A 13,073-nucleotide genomic window follows, 5' to 3' on the forward strand; every position below is an offset into this window, starting at 1 on the left:
AAACAAATGTATTCAATTGCACATTCTAGTGGACCAACTATGTACTGCAAATCAGATTTTCTATTTCATGACGTATATTTCATGCGCCTGAAGTTTCATATTGTGCGCGCAAAATAAGTAGAGCTGTCTGGAGTTGAATGAATATTGAGCATTTTGGGGCATAGCTACGATGTTTAGCCCTCGTCCCACCCCTAGTTCAGGCCGAAGGCAGTCCTCAAGGGTCACCGGTAGAAAGAGTCTTGCCGGTACACCTACAGGGCTTCTCTTTTCCCCACGTAGGACGTCGTTAGCAGCGAGGTGAGTGCCCATGCTCCATCATGCCATTGCCAACAATGTATCTTGAGGCACAGTCACTAGTGTAGTGTTTTTAAATAACTGCTCGCCCTCTCATTTCCAGATCAACTCCCACGCGTGTGCAGAGCTACTCAACTTCAGAAGCACTCCACTTCGATGTCCAGACGTTTGGCTCTTCTCTACCTGTCAAAGTCATGGAGGCTTTGACAATGGCTGATGGTGGGTCATTGACTCTTTCCTGTCATTATCTCTCTGCGAGTCATACATGCTGTAGAGGTCATCCCGATCAATGCAGTCTGGCTGATGCTCTCTTCTCCCACGGGTTCTGTGTTTTGTGTCCCTCAGCCGATGACCAGATCTCTGTGAAGGTGGATGAGAGTGGCTGGGCCTGGATGGTGTGTGGAGAGAGACTGATCATCTGGAAGATCTGTCAGACTGCTGTTGCAAAGGTACAGTTCAGTAGGTCACACCGTAGCAAAACGCTTTGAAATGGAACACAATATGAGCGTTCGTTATTGGGCAAGTCCAGGTAGAACCCTACCTCTTTGTGTCACTCCGTTTTAACACTGGATACACGACCCTGGTTGATAATGATGAGATATGCAACGCATTGATACAGTGTGTCCTATAATAACAAACATGGAGTGCCAATGAGTGAACCTTCTCTGTTGTCTCTCCTAGTTGTCAGTATGTAAGGGCCTCCAGCTGCCCACTAGTGAGTTTGCCTACTGTGCTGATCTCATCTCCATATCATCTCCCAGCCCTCTGGAGACTGCCACTGTTCAGGTAATCAATTATTCTATTACTAAACTATACAACCTCCGAATGTGCGAAGAGTTCCCACCTGTCTGCCTAATGACTTAACTGTTAGCTGTTGAGCAGCTAGCCTGAGTGCCAGTGTCTTTCTGCTTTAGTCTACTTGTTGTTGTCTTGACAAGGCGTTCCTGACTGAGTAAGCTGTCACCCAGGGTAATAATCAGGAACAAATTAACTGAAATTCCAATCAACTCACCCTCAGTCATGGTTGTTTACTGTTGTGGGTCTTTGTTTTGAATGCGCAGTCTATCTCTGTCATGGCGGTGGCTCCGGAGGGAACAGCCCGGTTCTGGCCCAGTTTGGCCCACGAGGGGAGTTACACTGAGACTGTGGTCGACATGGGCGAAAACCTCTGCAACTTTGTTGTTGCTGTCAGGGTAAGTTGTTACGTTGTGGATGCATTGTTCTAGTTTTGAATACAGCGCTGCTCCTTATTCACAGATAAAGGATGTTTAGAGCAGGTTCTCATTATTAGTTGATTGAGAATTATCAACAGATTGTGTGTAAAATGGTTGCATACAGATACATGTTGATCATATTTATCTGATTAAACATTATGTGCTGTTGATTTCATCCTTCCTTCCTCTCCTCCCTCACCCCACCATCCCTCTCTTCCCTCAGGGGGGTAGTTTCATCGTGTCCTCCTATAGGGGCCAGTTGTTGCGTCTCAGGGCGGACCCCTCCGGAAAGCTGCTGCAGAGGGCGCTACAGCAGGGTCAGGGGGTGCTTTCCGGCATCGGACGCCGCGTCTCCAGCCTCTTTGGCATGCTTGCCCCGCTCACCAACAACAATGCACGTTTCTTCTAGTGTAGTCCTATGAATCCCCAAAATAAAGTCATTAGTGGGTAATATGATGATAACAACTCACATACCCTCTCCTCCCTCTATAGCTCCACAGTGTTCTGTGGGTGGGAGAGACAGGCTGCCTGTATACTCTGACCTCTTGTGGGCTCAGTAAATGGGAGGTGGATGAGGTCACAGAGCACCAGGTCCTCAGCTGGGACTCCAGCCGCGCTCTGAGGGAGAGTGTCGCCGACGCCATCTGGGTAAGCAGAACAACACTTTACATGAATGTTGTGTTGCGTTACTTTATGTCGGGTTGCGTTAAATCGTGGTGCGTTACTTTGAGGTGAACTGTCCCCTTGAAGGACCACCACTACTGTATGGTTGTACTGATAACTGCCAAAATAAAGGAAACACTTGAGTAAATGAAGGGATACAAAGCATGTGCTTCCTGAGTTAATCAAGGAATGAACGTACCATCATGCTTAGCCATTTTGGCTACCATGGCTAGAAGAAGATATCTCAGTGACTTTGAAAGAGGGGTCTCAAAGGTGCATAGGGGGGTTTAAAGGGTGTGTGTGTCTCAGTCACCAGATCTCAACCCAATTGAACACTTATGGGAGATTCTGGAGTGGCGCCTGAGACAGCGTTTTCCACCACCGTCAACAAAACACAAAATTATGGAATTTCTTGTGGAAGAATGGTGTCGCATCCCTCCACTAGAGTTCCAGACACTTGTAGAATCTATGCCAAGGTGCATTGACGCTGTTCTGGAGGCTCGTGGTGGCCCAACGCCCTATTAAGAGACTTAAGTTGGTGTTTCCTTTATTTTGTCAGTTACCTGTAGATTTGATGATTTGTCCTGAAGGCATGTCCTGTTTTTTTTTTCTCTCGCCATCAATCAGGGGTCAGAGAGCAACTATGAGGAAATCAAGGAGGGAGTAAACGTTACCTACATGGACATGCAGCTCAGCCAGTAAGTCGAACTCTCATCTAGGTTTCTGGATGTGTATTTATCCCAGTGCATGATTTGATGTAATAGTCAGCTGGTGACTGTGACCTTGTGTGATTGTACACACTTTTGACTATAATTGTGTGTCCCAGGGATGGCCTGGTAGTGTTGGCAGCAACCTGGCACCCTTCAGATTCCCCCTGCCTGGCCTACTTCTGCCTGGTCACCCTGCTGGACAACGGCAACAACATCTCTGAGGAGCTCTCTGTGGAGGTCACCAAGTACAACCCCCCCTTCCAGGTCAGTCTTCACTCAACCCTGGTCACTGTTGGGCTTCAACTGAAATGGTGTATTATGGTTCATGAAATGTTTGGGGCATTTTTAAATGAGTTTGTAAGTGGCAATAGGTTCCCTAAGTAGACTTGCTCTGAATACGCTCAAGGCTTCATGCGTTTCTACATTTTCTGCTCCACAAAAACGGAATGCTATTTTCCAGACATGAAAATATCAACCATATTGGTCTTCCTACAGTTTACATTTGTCTATAATGCGATAATGTTATGTTATTCCCCTCAGAGTGAGGATGCCCTCCAGGCCATGAGGCTGGTGTTACCACGGGCCTCCAGCCCTGCTGCCTTCCTGTACAACGAGGAGCTGGTGTTTGCCTGCTCCACCGGTACAGGCAGAGGAGGTCTACCTGAGGAGAAGATCCCCTTCAACACACCTGGTGAGAGACATAGATAATGGACTCAAGGTTAGAGGACATTGGGTGCCTCTCAATAGTTTAAAGTTGGCCCCTTTCCTCGTCTCCTTTTCTTAATAAATTTTTTAAAAAATAGACAAGAAGAGGAAGAATTTAGAGACTGTTGACATGCACCCAATGTTTTAAACTGAATGGTATTGATGAGTGAATGGTGTAGATGGCACAACAGCTCTCAGGAATTCATAGTTATCATAATAATATCATCAACCTTTTGTCTTTATAGATCATTATCCATTTTCATGAATGGTCAATTTGTATTTCATGTATGATAAACAATGTATCTCTGTAAGATTTGACTTGACTCGCCTCCCATGTTTCTATTCTCACCGCCCTCCTTCATCTCTCCAGGTGACCATCTGCGTGGTGGGGGCTGCTGTGCCAACCTGCCAGTGTTCTTCTCCCAGAACAGTGGTCTGGTGGCCGTGGTGGCCAGGGAGAGTGCCTCCATGCTGCCTGAGACCATGGAGGACTCCCTCTACTCCTCCCTGGCTGGGGCCGGCCCTGAGGTAGGGAGTAGAGGCAGATTGAATTAAAAATGAAGCAGTGCTAGGTCTCTAATATGGAACTGGGTCATCTGACTTGTGTGAATAATGAGATTACATGAAATTGGTGAACGAGCAATGTTGTTATTATTTTTACATAATTGGTGAGTACACATTGTTTTAATGACGTGTACATTATTTCTGAATTCACACTTATTGGTTTCAAGGCAACTGCTATGGAGACTCCGACTAGGATGGAGCCTGTAGCACAAGAGGACAAAACCAAACTCCTAAAAGCAGCATTCCTGCAGTTCTGCCGGTAAGTCTGCAGAAAGATTGTGTGACGTTGGCCCCAATTGCCGAAGTTTGACGTTTTATTGACAGTGACACAGAACTCCTTTGTGAAACAATGGAATTTGTTTGTTCCTCCCCTGAAAATATGTCCCTGTGTTGAGGACGATGTGGATTTAGGTCTGTGTAATTACTTGCTCTCTGTGATTGCATCTGCCCTGTTGTTGGTAATCTAGAGCAGCTGTTACTGCCAAAAGAGGACGCAGGGCTCTGAGAGTTTTTTACAGAAAGAGAGAGTGAGCGTTTGGTAGTGAGTGTTTGAAAGAGTGTACATGTAGACAGAGAGTGAATGAGGTGTGTACAGTTTAAATGAGTACCACTAAGCAATTATGTGAAATGATTTGATGATTTTTCAGGAATTACCGGGTTAAATGATCTAAGCAATAAACATTGTTACTATTGAGTTTACCTTATAATGTTGTGAGTGAAACGTGACTGTTCTGTTTGTCAGGAATGATCTGGTGGGGGCCCAGACCATGACAGACGAGCTGTTCCCCCCGGAGGGGGACGGAGACGGGGAGGTGGGCGGGGATCTGGACCTGGTGGTGACCCGGATCAACCTGGACCTGGTGGACGACTACCCAGCCTCAGACCCCCGCTGGGCAGAGTCTGTCCCTGACGGTGGGAGGGAGGGAGGGAGGGAGGGAGGGAGGGGAAGGAGAAGAGAACAGAAAAAGAGACAGAAAGAGGGAGAGAAATGTAGACAGGCGAAGACATGGAAACCTGGAGTTATTTTCTATCAAAATTATTGAATATATTGTTCCACATAGAAGTGACCTTGTGTCTGTGTTGTTGTTGCCAGAGAATGCTGGCTTCCCCCTGACCTCCCTCATCATCCTCCACCAGCTAGAGGACAAGATGAAGGCCCACGGCTGCTTCATGGACTTCCTGCTACAGGTGGGCCACCTGCATAGAAATATATTTCAGTCTCGAATAATCCTAAATAATTCTAATCCTGTGGGCCACCTGCATAGAAATATATTTAAATTCCGCTTAATCCGGATTAATTCTAATCCTATGGGTCACTGTGGCTCCGTGGCTCCTCACAAATTCATGAATACAGATCGATATGTCATGACTGAGTTCAACAACCTTACCTCATTACTCCCCACCCCTGTTTCTTACTCTTGTCCACTTGCTCTCTCCCCCACACCATCTCCCCTTCCCCCCCAGGTGGGTCTCCTGGACCGGCTGGGCCAGACCGCAGTGCGCTCGTCTCCCATGGCGACGCGCCTGTTGCTGTGCGAGCATGCTGAGAAGCTACAGGCGGCCATGACGCTGAAGAACCACCACACCAAACACAGCGAGCTGGTCAATCGCGCCATCCTCACTGCCTTGAGGAAGAGCGACGCAACCGTGTCCGCTAGCCTCACGGCTGCAGACGTCTTCTTCAGAGAGGTGACAATGACCAGAGAAATCCCCCGGAGGGGGTGGGGAGATAATATCCCCAGCAGAGTTGGGGTCTGGTGACAATGAGAACAGAGATAATATCCCCAGCAGAGTTGGGGTCTTCACACTATTCACATGCAATTTAGATGATTTGAGATTCCAATTCAAATCAAAATATATTTTATATTTGAGATTCTTCAAATAGCCACCCTTTACCTTGATGACAGATTTGCTCACTTTTGGCATTCTGTCAACCAGCTTCACCTGGAATGCTTTTCCAACAGTCTTGAAGGAGTTCCCACATATGCTGAGCACTTGTTGGCTGCTTTTCCTTTACTCTGCAGTCCGACTCATCCCAAACCATCTCAATTTGGTTGAGGTCGGGGGACTGTGGAGGCCAGGTCATCTGATGCAGCACTCCATCACTCTCCTTCTTGGTCAAATAGCCCTTACACAGCCTGGAGGTGTGTTGGGTCATTGTCCTGTTGAAAAACAAATGATAGTCCCACTAAGCCCAAACCAGATGGGATGGTGTATCGCTGCAGAATGCTGTGGTAGCCATGCTGGTTAAGTGTGCCTTGAATTCTAAATAAATCACAGACAGTGTCACCAGCAAAGCACCCCCACACCATAACACCACCTCCTCCATGCTTTACGGTGGGAAATACACATGCAGAGATCATCTGTTCTCCCACACCGCGTCTCACAAAGACACGGTGGTTGGATCGAAAAATCTCAAATTTGGACTCCAGAACAAAGGACACATTTCCACCGGTCGAATGTCCATTGCTCGTGTTTCTTGGCCCAAGCAAGTCTCTTCTTCTTATTGGTGTCCTTTAGCAGTGGTTTTTTTGCAGCAATTCGACCATGAAGGCCTGATTCACACAGTCAGTCACATGTTGAGATGTGTCTGTTACTTGAACTCTGTGAAGCATTTATTTGGGCTGCAATTTCTGAGGCTGGTAAGTCTAATGAACTCTGTGTCTTCCGTTCCTGTGGCGGTCCTCATGAGAGCCAGTTTCATCATGGCGCTTGATGGTTTTTGCGACTGCACTTGAAATGTTCCGTATTGACTGACCTTCATGTCTTAAAGTAATGATGGACTGTCGTTTCTCTTTGCTTATTTGAGCTGTTCTTGCCATAATATGGACTTGGTATTTTACCAAATAGGGCTATCTTCTGTATACCCCCCCTATCTTGTCACAACACAACTGATTGGCTCAACCGCATCAAACGCATTAAGAAGGAAAGAAATTCCACAAATTACCTTTGAAGAAGGCACACCTGTTAATTTAAATGCATTCCAGGTGACTACCTCATGAAGCTGGTTGAGAGAATGCCAAGAGTGTGCAAAGCTGTCATCAAGGCAAAGGGTGGCTATTTGAAGAATCTCAAACATAACATATATTTTCATTTGTTAAACACTTTTTTGGTTACTACATGATTCCATATGTGTTGTTTCATAGTTTTGATGTATTCACTATTATTCTACAATGTAGAAAATAGTAAAAATATGAGTAGGTGTTCTAAAACTTTTGACCGGTAGTGTATATCATGTTGCGTGTGAGGTTGTATTTCTTGTGATGGCACAGTCGGTAATGTTTGTGTGTTGTATTCCAGGAAATGCTGCAGGCTGCTGGTCAGTACAGAGACACCAAGGCCTCACTGTACAGAGCCTCAGAGGCCGCCCCTGCTGAACCAGAATACATCCCATGGACCGGTACGTTCCCTGTTCAACACACACACTCATAATAATCTAAAGCAACTTCTTGTAACATCTTGTCTCCTTTTATTAATGTCAACTGATCTGAATAGACAGGATAGGTGAAAGTGATATGCTAGATGCCTATCACTGCGATGAAGGAGAAGAATTGAGAAGAGCCTCCCAAACATAAGACAATTGAGATGTGCCCTTAATCCCCAAACCTCTCTCTCTCTCTCCCCACAGCCTCTAGCGGTCTGGGCGGGGTGCGCACCGTCATCGCCCGCCAGCACGAGGTGATCCTGCGCGACGTGTACCCTCACGCCGACTCGGAGCTGCGCAACGGCCTGAACGAGCAGCTGGCGGCGCTGCTGGACGTGCTCCTGGGAGGCTACGTGGCCCAGCTGACCTCACTGAGACCGGGCCGGCCGGGCCAGCAGGACCGCTACAACACCCTGGAGATGGAGTACACACAGCGCCGCTCTGAGCTGCTCGCACCATTGTGTGAGTGGAGATTGAACGCAAAATACAGGGCAGCCATTTTGGCTTGAATATTTGGTTCCCGGGTGAAGCCATTTTGGATTATGAATCATTTTTATCAGACATCAAGTCTGATTCCTTTCAGTGGGATTACACATTTTGTAGCTAAATGTAGCTGATATTTTTCATAAATTATAAGTCTGACTGCTAATTGCATCCATTATAAAGGTATTCTGTACACTTAAATAATATTAAGGGTGTTACTAACTTTTCCTTGTGCTCCAGTGGAGCTGGGTCAGTACCAGTGGGTGGCGGCGCTGGCAGAGAAGTACTGTGACTTTGACATCCTGGTCCAGATGTGTGAGTTGACTGACAACCAGAACAGACTGCAGCACTACATGGCCAAGTTCGCCGACCAGGTTAGACTAAAACCAGGGTGGTGTTCATTAGGTGGAAAACTTTTGAAATGGGGAGGTACTACTTGAACTGGTCCAATAAAAACAGATTTTTGTTGTTGTTGCAAAATGTGTTGCTGCTGTGTGCCATACTGAACACGGCCCAATTTTATCACTGGTGTTTTATCAAATCTGGCACTAACGAGGGATATGTGCATGTTACATTTCATTCATTTAGCAGATGCTCTTATTCAGACCGACTTACAGGAGCAATTGGGATTAAGTGCCTTGCTCAAGGGCACATCGACAGATTTTCACCTAGCCGGCTCTGGGATTCGAACCAGCAATCTTTCGGTTATTGGCCCAACGCTCTTAACCGCTAGGCTACGTGCCATTACTCAGACTGTAAAAGTTACTCAGACTGCGCATGTAAATCATACATTGATACCCATTATGGGATAACATTTTTGTTATTTCTCAAGCTAAGACTAGAATTCCATAGATGCTGCGTGTCATTTAATTTCCATGTCACTTCCTGTAGAACTTTGCGGACTTCCTGTTCCGCTGGTACATGGAGAAGGGGAAGCGGGGCAAGCTGCTCTCCCAGCCCGTCGCCCAGCACCAGCAGCTGGCCAGCTTCCTGCAGTCCCATGAACACCTCAGCTGGCTGCACCACATCCACGTCCATGATTTCAGCAGCGTAGGTGGAACACACAGTCACACACTCTCACTCACACACACATCAGTTGACCTTAGTAGCTACCTTGTGAACATGCCGCTTCGTATCAGTATACATAGTTTGGCAGCTACATAGTGTCGTTTCTGATGTTAATATAAACGGTGTTGCATTTGTGATATTTATTTGACCGTCTCTTTCTCTCTCCAGGCCCACAAAACCCTGTACGACCAGGCCAACATGGAGACACGTTACTTTGTGAAGAAGAAGACCCTGTTGGCTCTCAGTAAACTGACTGCCCTGGCATCAGACATGCCTGAGGCTGTGTTGAAGAAACGAGTAGATGGTAAGGGGCTACTTGAGATACTGCTGCTAAATTCTGACTCACTTAAATCATACATGATTGTCAATGGAATTATGAACATGTATTTTAAATTGGTATATTTTAAACTGTTTTATTATTTAGCCCTAAGACAACAGACAGTGTTTGATGCAGGGTGTCCGCTGTAGGGTGTCCGCTGTAGGGTGTCCGCTGTAGGGTGTCCAATTGTCGAGTTCTGCAGGGATATCACCAGTGTTTTCTTTGTCATCGTACAGACATGGTAGAGCAGGAGCGGTTCCTGCTGCACCAGGAGACTCTGCCCAAACAGCTGCTGGAGGAGAAACAGCAGAGCCCAGACACCATGCCCCTGCTCAGCGCTCACAACCTTATTCATGTGAGAACACACATCAGTGGACCACACACACCTCCCTTACACTCACATTACCACCATAACCCAACACAGACAACCTTATCAATGCACTATTATAAACTGGGTGGTTCGAGCCCTGAATGCTGATTCTCTGACAAGGCGGAGTGCTGTATCCAGGCACTCCGTGTTGCACCGTGCATAAGAACAGCCATTAGCCGTGGTATATTGGCCATATACCACACCCCCTCATGCCTTATTGCTTAAGTAGACCACACACGCACAGTCGCATAACCAATAACTCCACATAAATCCACATACCTGCCACCACACAGACACACGATGACAATACAACACATACATCTATCCTCCCTGTCACCAACTGAACCCCAAAATGGACTGACCTCATTTTTCTATTTTCTCACCAGCTGTATATTTGTGATGACAACAGACGAGCCAATGAGTATGACTTCAAGAAGGCTCTTGATCTACTGGAGTACATAGACGAGGTAGTCCTCCTGCCGCTAGCATGAATCAGTAGCTCAGGGTTGATTTAATCAGGTCTGTTGGGGATCAGAGTTCACTGATATGGGCCATATTCTTGTTGCAGGAGGACGCGGTGGACATTGCGGGACTCAAGTGTGAGATCTTCTGTAAGGCCCTCAAGAAAGATGAGTAAGTACTGCTCAGTGGTCCTAATCGTTCTAATATCTCTCTCTTACTCCCTTTCTTGCTCATTTCTTAATTCCAAATCTGAAAGGATTTGATAGGTGTAAATACACTGTTTGACACTTATCTTACATTTTTGTTATTTGTTTACGTTGTCAATGCGCTTTATATAGTAAATGCAATTAATTCATTAATAAGCATTATTGTTATTACGGTACGTTTGCATTGAGCTTCGTTTGCGCTGTGTTGCTCACAGCTGGTCGTCTGCTGATGGGAATGATGACCCTCTGGAAGCAGCCAAGGACAGCATCTTTGTCAAGATCCTCCTCAAGCTCATACAAGAAGGTTAGCACAGCAGTAGCCATTTTGTCTCGGTGTCTGACCTAAGGATTTCACTGTATTCTCATCAGTTAATTTCTTCGTAAACAACACATTTCAAGAGTTACTTAAGAGATATTTTGGATTTTGCTGAATTGTTATAATATTTTTGTATTAATTACAGAATATTGAAAAAGGTATTGAGTGTCACTGCTCTGTTTATTTACCTCTGTAAGACCATTCCAACCTATTCAGAATGTCTTCTCTTTTTGTTTTCCAGGCGTTCCTCTACAGACCTACCTTCCTGACGTCAAAGATCTTCTTCAGGTGGACGAGATGGAGGCTTTGAAATCAAAGCCCACTTTTGAGTTTGTCCTGCGGGCCAACTATGAACATTATCTGCAAGCACAGATCTGATGACCCCTGACCCCTTTCACAACTACATCTCCCAGGTTGCACTTGGTTTGTTCCTTACTTTCAATTTTTACTGTTTGTTTGTTTGACAAAAAGATAATGTGTTGCTCTTCTAAATAAATTTCATATTTCTGTAAATGTTCTATTCTTTTGATTTTGGCTTTCACAAAAGACTGCTTTACGTTTTTGAAAAACAAAATATATTGTTTTATTTTCTTACCTCAATAACCTGGAAAAAGGCATCATCTCCAATACAGCTATATCTCCTGTGATAATTGCTTGAGTAAAAGTCAGGAAAGTAAGTGTCATGGATTAAACTGGAGCTGTTAGGCTAGGACCAAATGGATGAAACAGTACACACCTCATGGAAAATATACCTATACTAACCGCTCAAAATTAACTCAACATCCAACTCAACAACAAGCCACACTCATTGAGTAACATGCCATAATAGGCTATTGGATTTCTGCAGCAAGCCATTGGGTGGTGTAGCCTACATTGCCTCACTGTATTGGGTTCTTGTTTAAATAGCGGGGCCTGACTCCTCAAGTGTCTCTCTCTCCAACCCTTAGAGGAGTCTGCAACTGATCCACTTTCACTGATGGCAGAAGCAGATGGCCTCTGTGTCTTGTCCTAAAAATAGAAAATGGAGGTTAAATTAGGGGCATCCACAATAAATTACCGCCACCGCCTTTATGGGGGGGGGATTGAAAGTTCAGTTGCCCTATATGGGGGGATTGAAAGAACTCCCTCAGAGAAAGTGTGCCAATTGCTTTTGATGGGCTTCTATGCATACTTTTTCAAACCTTGTCAATAGTTTTGATTGACTATCTTGAGTAGTTGTCATATGAATGCTGACTAACTACTTGGTAGAAACTTTCACTGATCTTTGACTGTTTGTGTGAGAGCTCTAGGTTTGGAAGCCAGGCTTCTACTGAATATTTTATCACAGGACTTCCTGTTTGGCTTGTAGAATGCCTCCATGGATGGTGGGGTTGTCTATAGTTGGTATGGAGATTACATTTATGAGCCTGAGTATTGCTCCCATGTGGCATAGTTGGTAGAGCAAGGCGCTTGCAACGCCAGGGTTGTGGGTTTGATTCCCACGGGAGACCAGTACCAAAATGTATGCACGCACTACTGTAAGTCGCTCTGGATAAGAGCGTCCGCTAAATGACAAATGTAAGAATGTTAATATTGATATATGAAGTAGGATATCCCATGAATGACAATAACATGCCTATCAAAGCTCAAATAAATTATAGGGACCAATGGAAGTTGGATGCGATTTTAAATGCAATTTTAAACATTTTGTTTTCTTTTACTAAAATAACTTTCCACAAGCACAATTAGTTGGATACCTTGGCAGTGATGAGTTAGCAATTGGACAACCATATCAGAGTTTATAGATGCTTTTTTAAACGCTGGGGCTACAAAAAAGGAATTCTCCATGCCTTGGTGGCTGGCTGCAGCTGTTCGACTGCATGGCTAGGGTCTTATCTGCTTTCACCCACCCCCTGTTCAGAGAAACTAGACCATGGCTACTGTAGTCAATGCGGAAGTTACAAGTGACCACACAAGAAACACCCCCATCTCAAACTTGACACAACTTCCCCCCTCTCTACTTGCTGTTGTTGATGCTGCAGAATAACATCAGTGTTAAATCATGACCCTTGTGAAAAGTTTGAGAGAGATCTTATTGGCAGAATGTTTCAAACTTTTTGTAGAAAACATATCACTGTAGACTAACAGTTACACTTAAACAAATCTTTGAGAGACAATTCCCCCCCAAAAATATGCTATACTTAAAATGTTCTTATCAATTAAAATAACATGCATCTGACAAAGAACCGGGTAAAACACACTGAGATATTCACTGTTTAACTTGTAGTGTTCCATT

General features: G+C 45.2%; 1 protein-coding gene across 1 annotated transcript; it reads left to right on the forward strand.

The window, feature by feature from the left end:
* The first annotated feature begins 73 nt into the window (after positions 1–73).
* LOC123486569 (nuclear pore complex protein Nup133-like) lies at positions 74–11,311 on the forward strand. Its single transcript, XM_045217911.1, has 25 exons — positions 74–297; positions 398–513; positions 640–743; positions 976–1,080; positions 1,356–1,487; positions 1,732–1,902; positions 2,001–2,156; positions 2,799–2,869; positions 2,998–3,145; positions 3,422–3,572; positions 3,957–4,114; positions 4,318–4,409; positions 4,893–5,062; positions 5,244–5,338; positions 5,615–5,839; positions 7,433–7,550; positions 7,779–8,036; positions 8,298–8,431; positions 8,949–9,107; positions 9,294–9,429; positions 9,681–9,799; positions 10,201–10,281; positions 10,383–10,447; positions 10,698–10,786; positions 11,040–11,311. Exons 1-25 carry the CDS (start codon positions 170–172, stop codon positions 11,174–11,176), a joined length of 3,318 nt encoding a protein of 1,105 aa, XP_045073846.1. The 5' UTR covers positions 74–169; the 3' UTR covers positions 11,177–11,311.
* The last annotated feature ends 1,762 nt before the right edge of the window (positions 11,312–13,073 follow it).

This window comes from Coregonus clupeaformis, unplaced genomic scaffold (genome assembly GCF_020615455.1).
Source record: "Coregonus clupeaformis isolate EN_2021a unplaced genomic scaffold, ASM2061545v1 scaf1271, whole genome shotgun sequence".
NCBI classification, from domain to species: domain Eukaryota; kingdom Metazoa; phylum Chordata; class Actinopteri; order Salmoniformes; family Salmonidae; genus Coregonus; species Coregonus clupeaformis.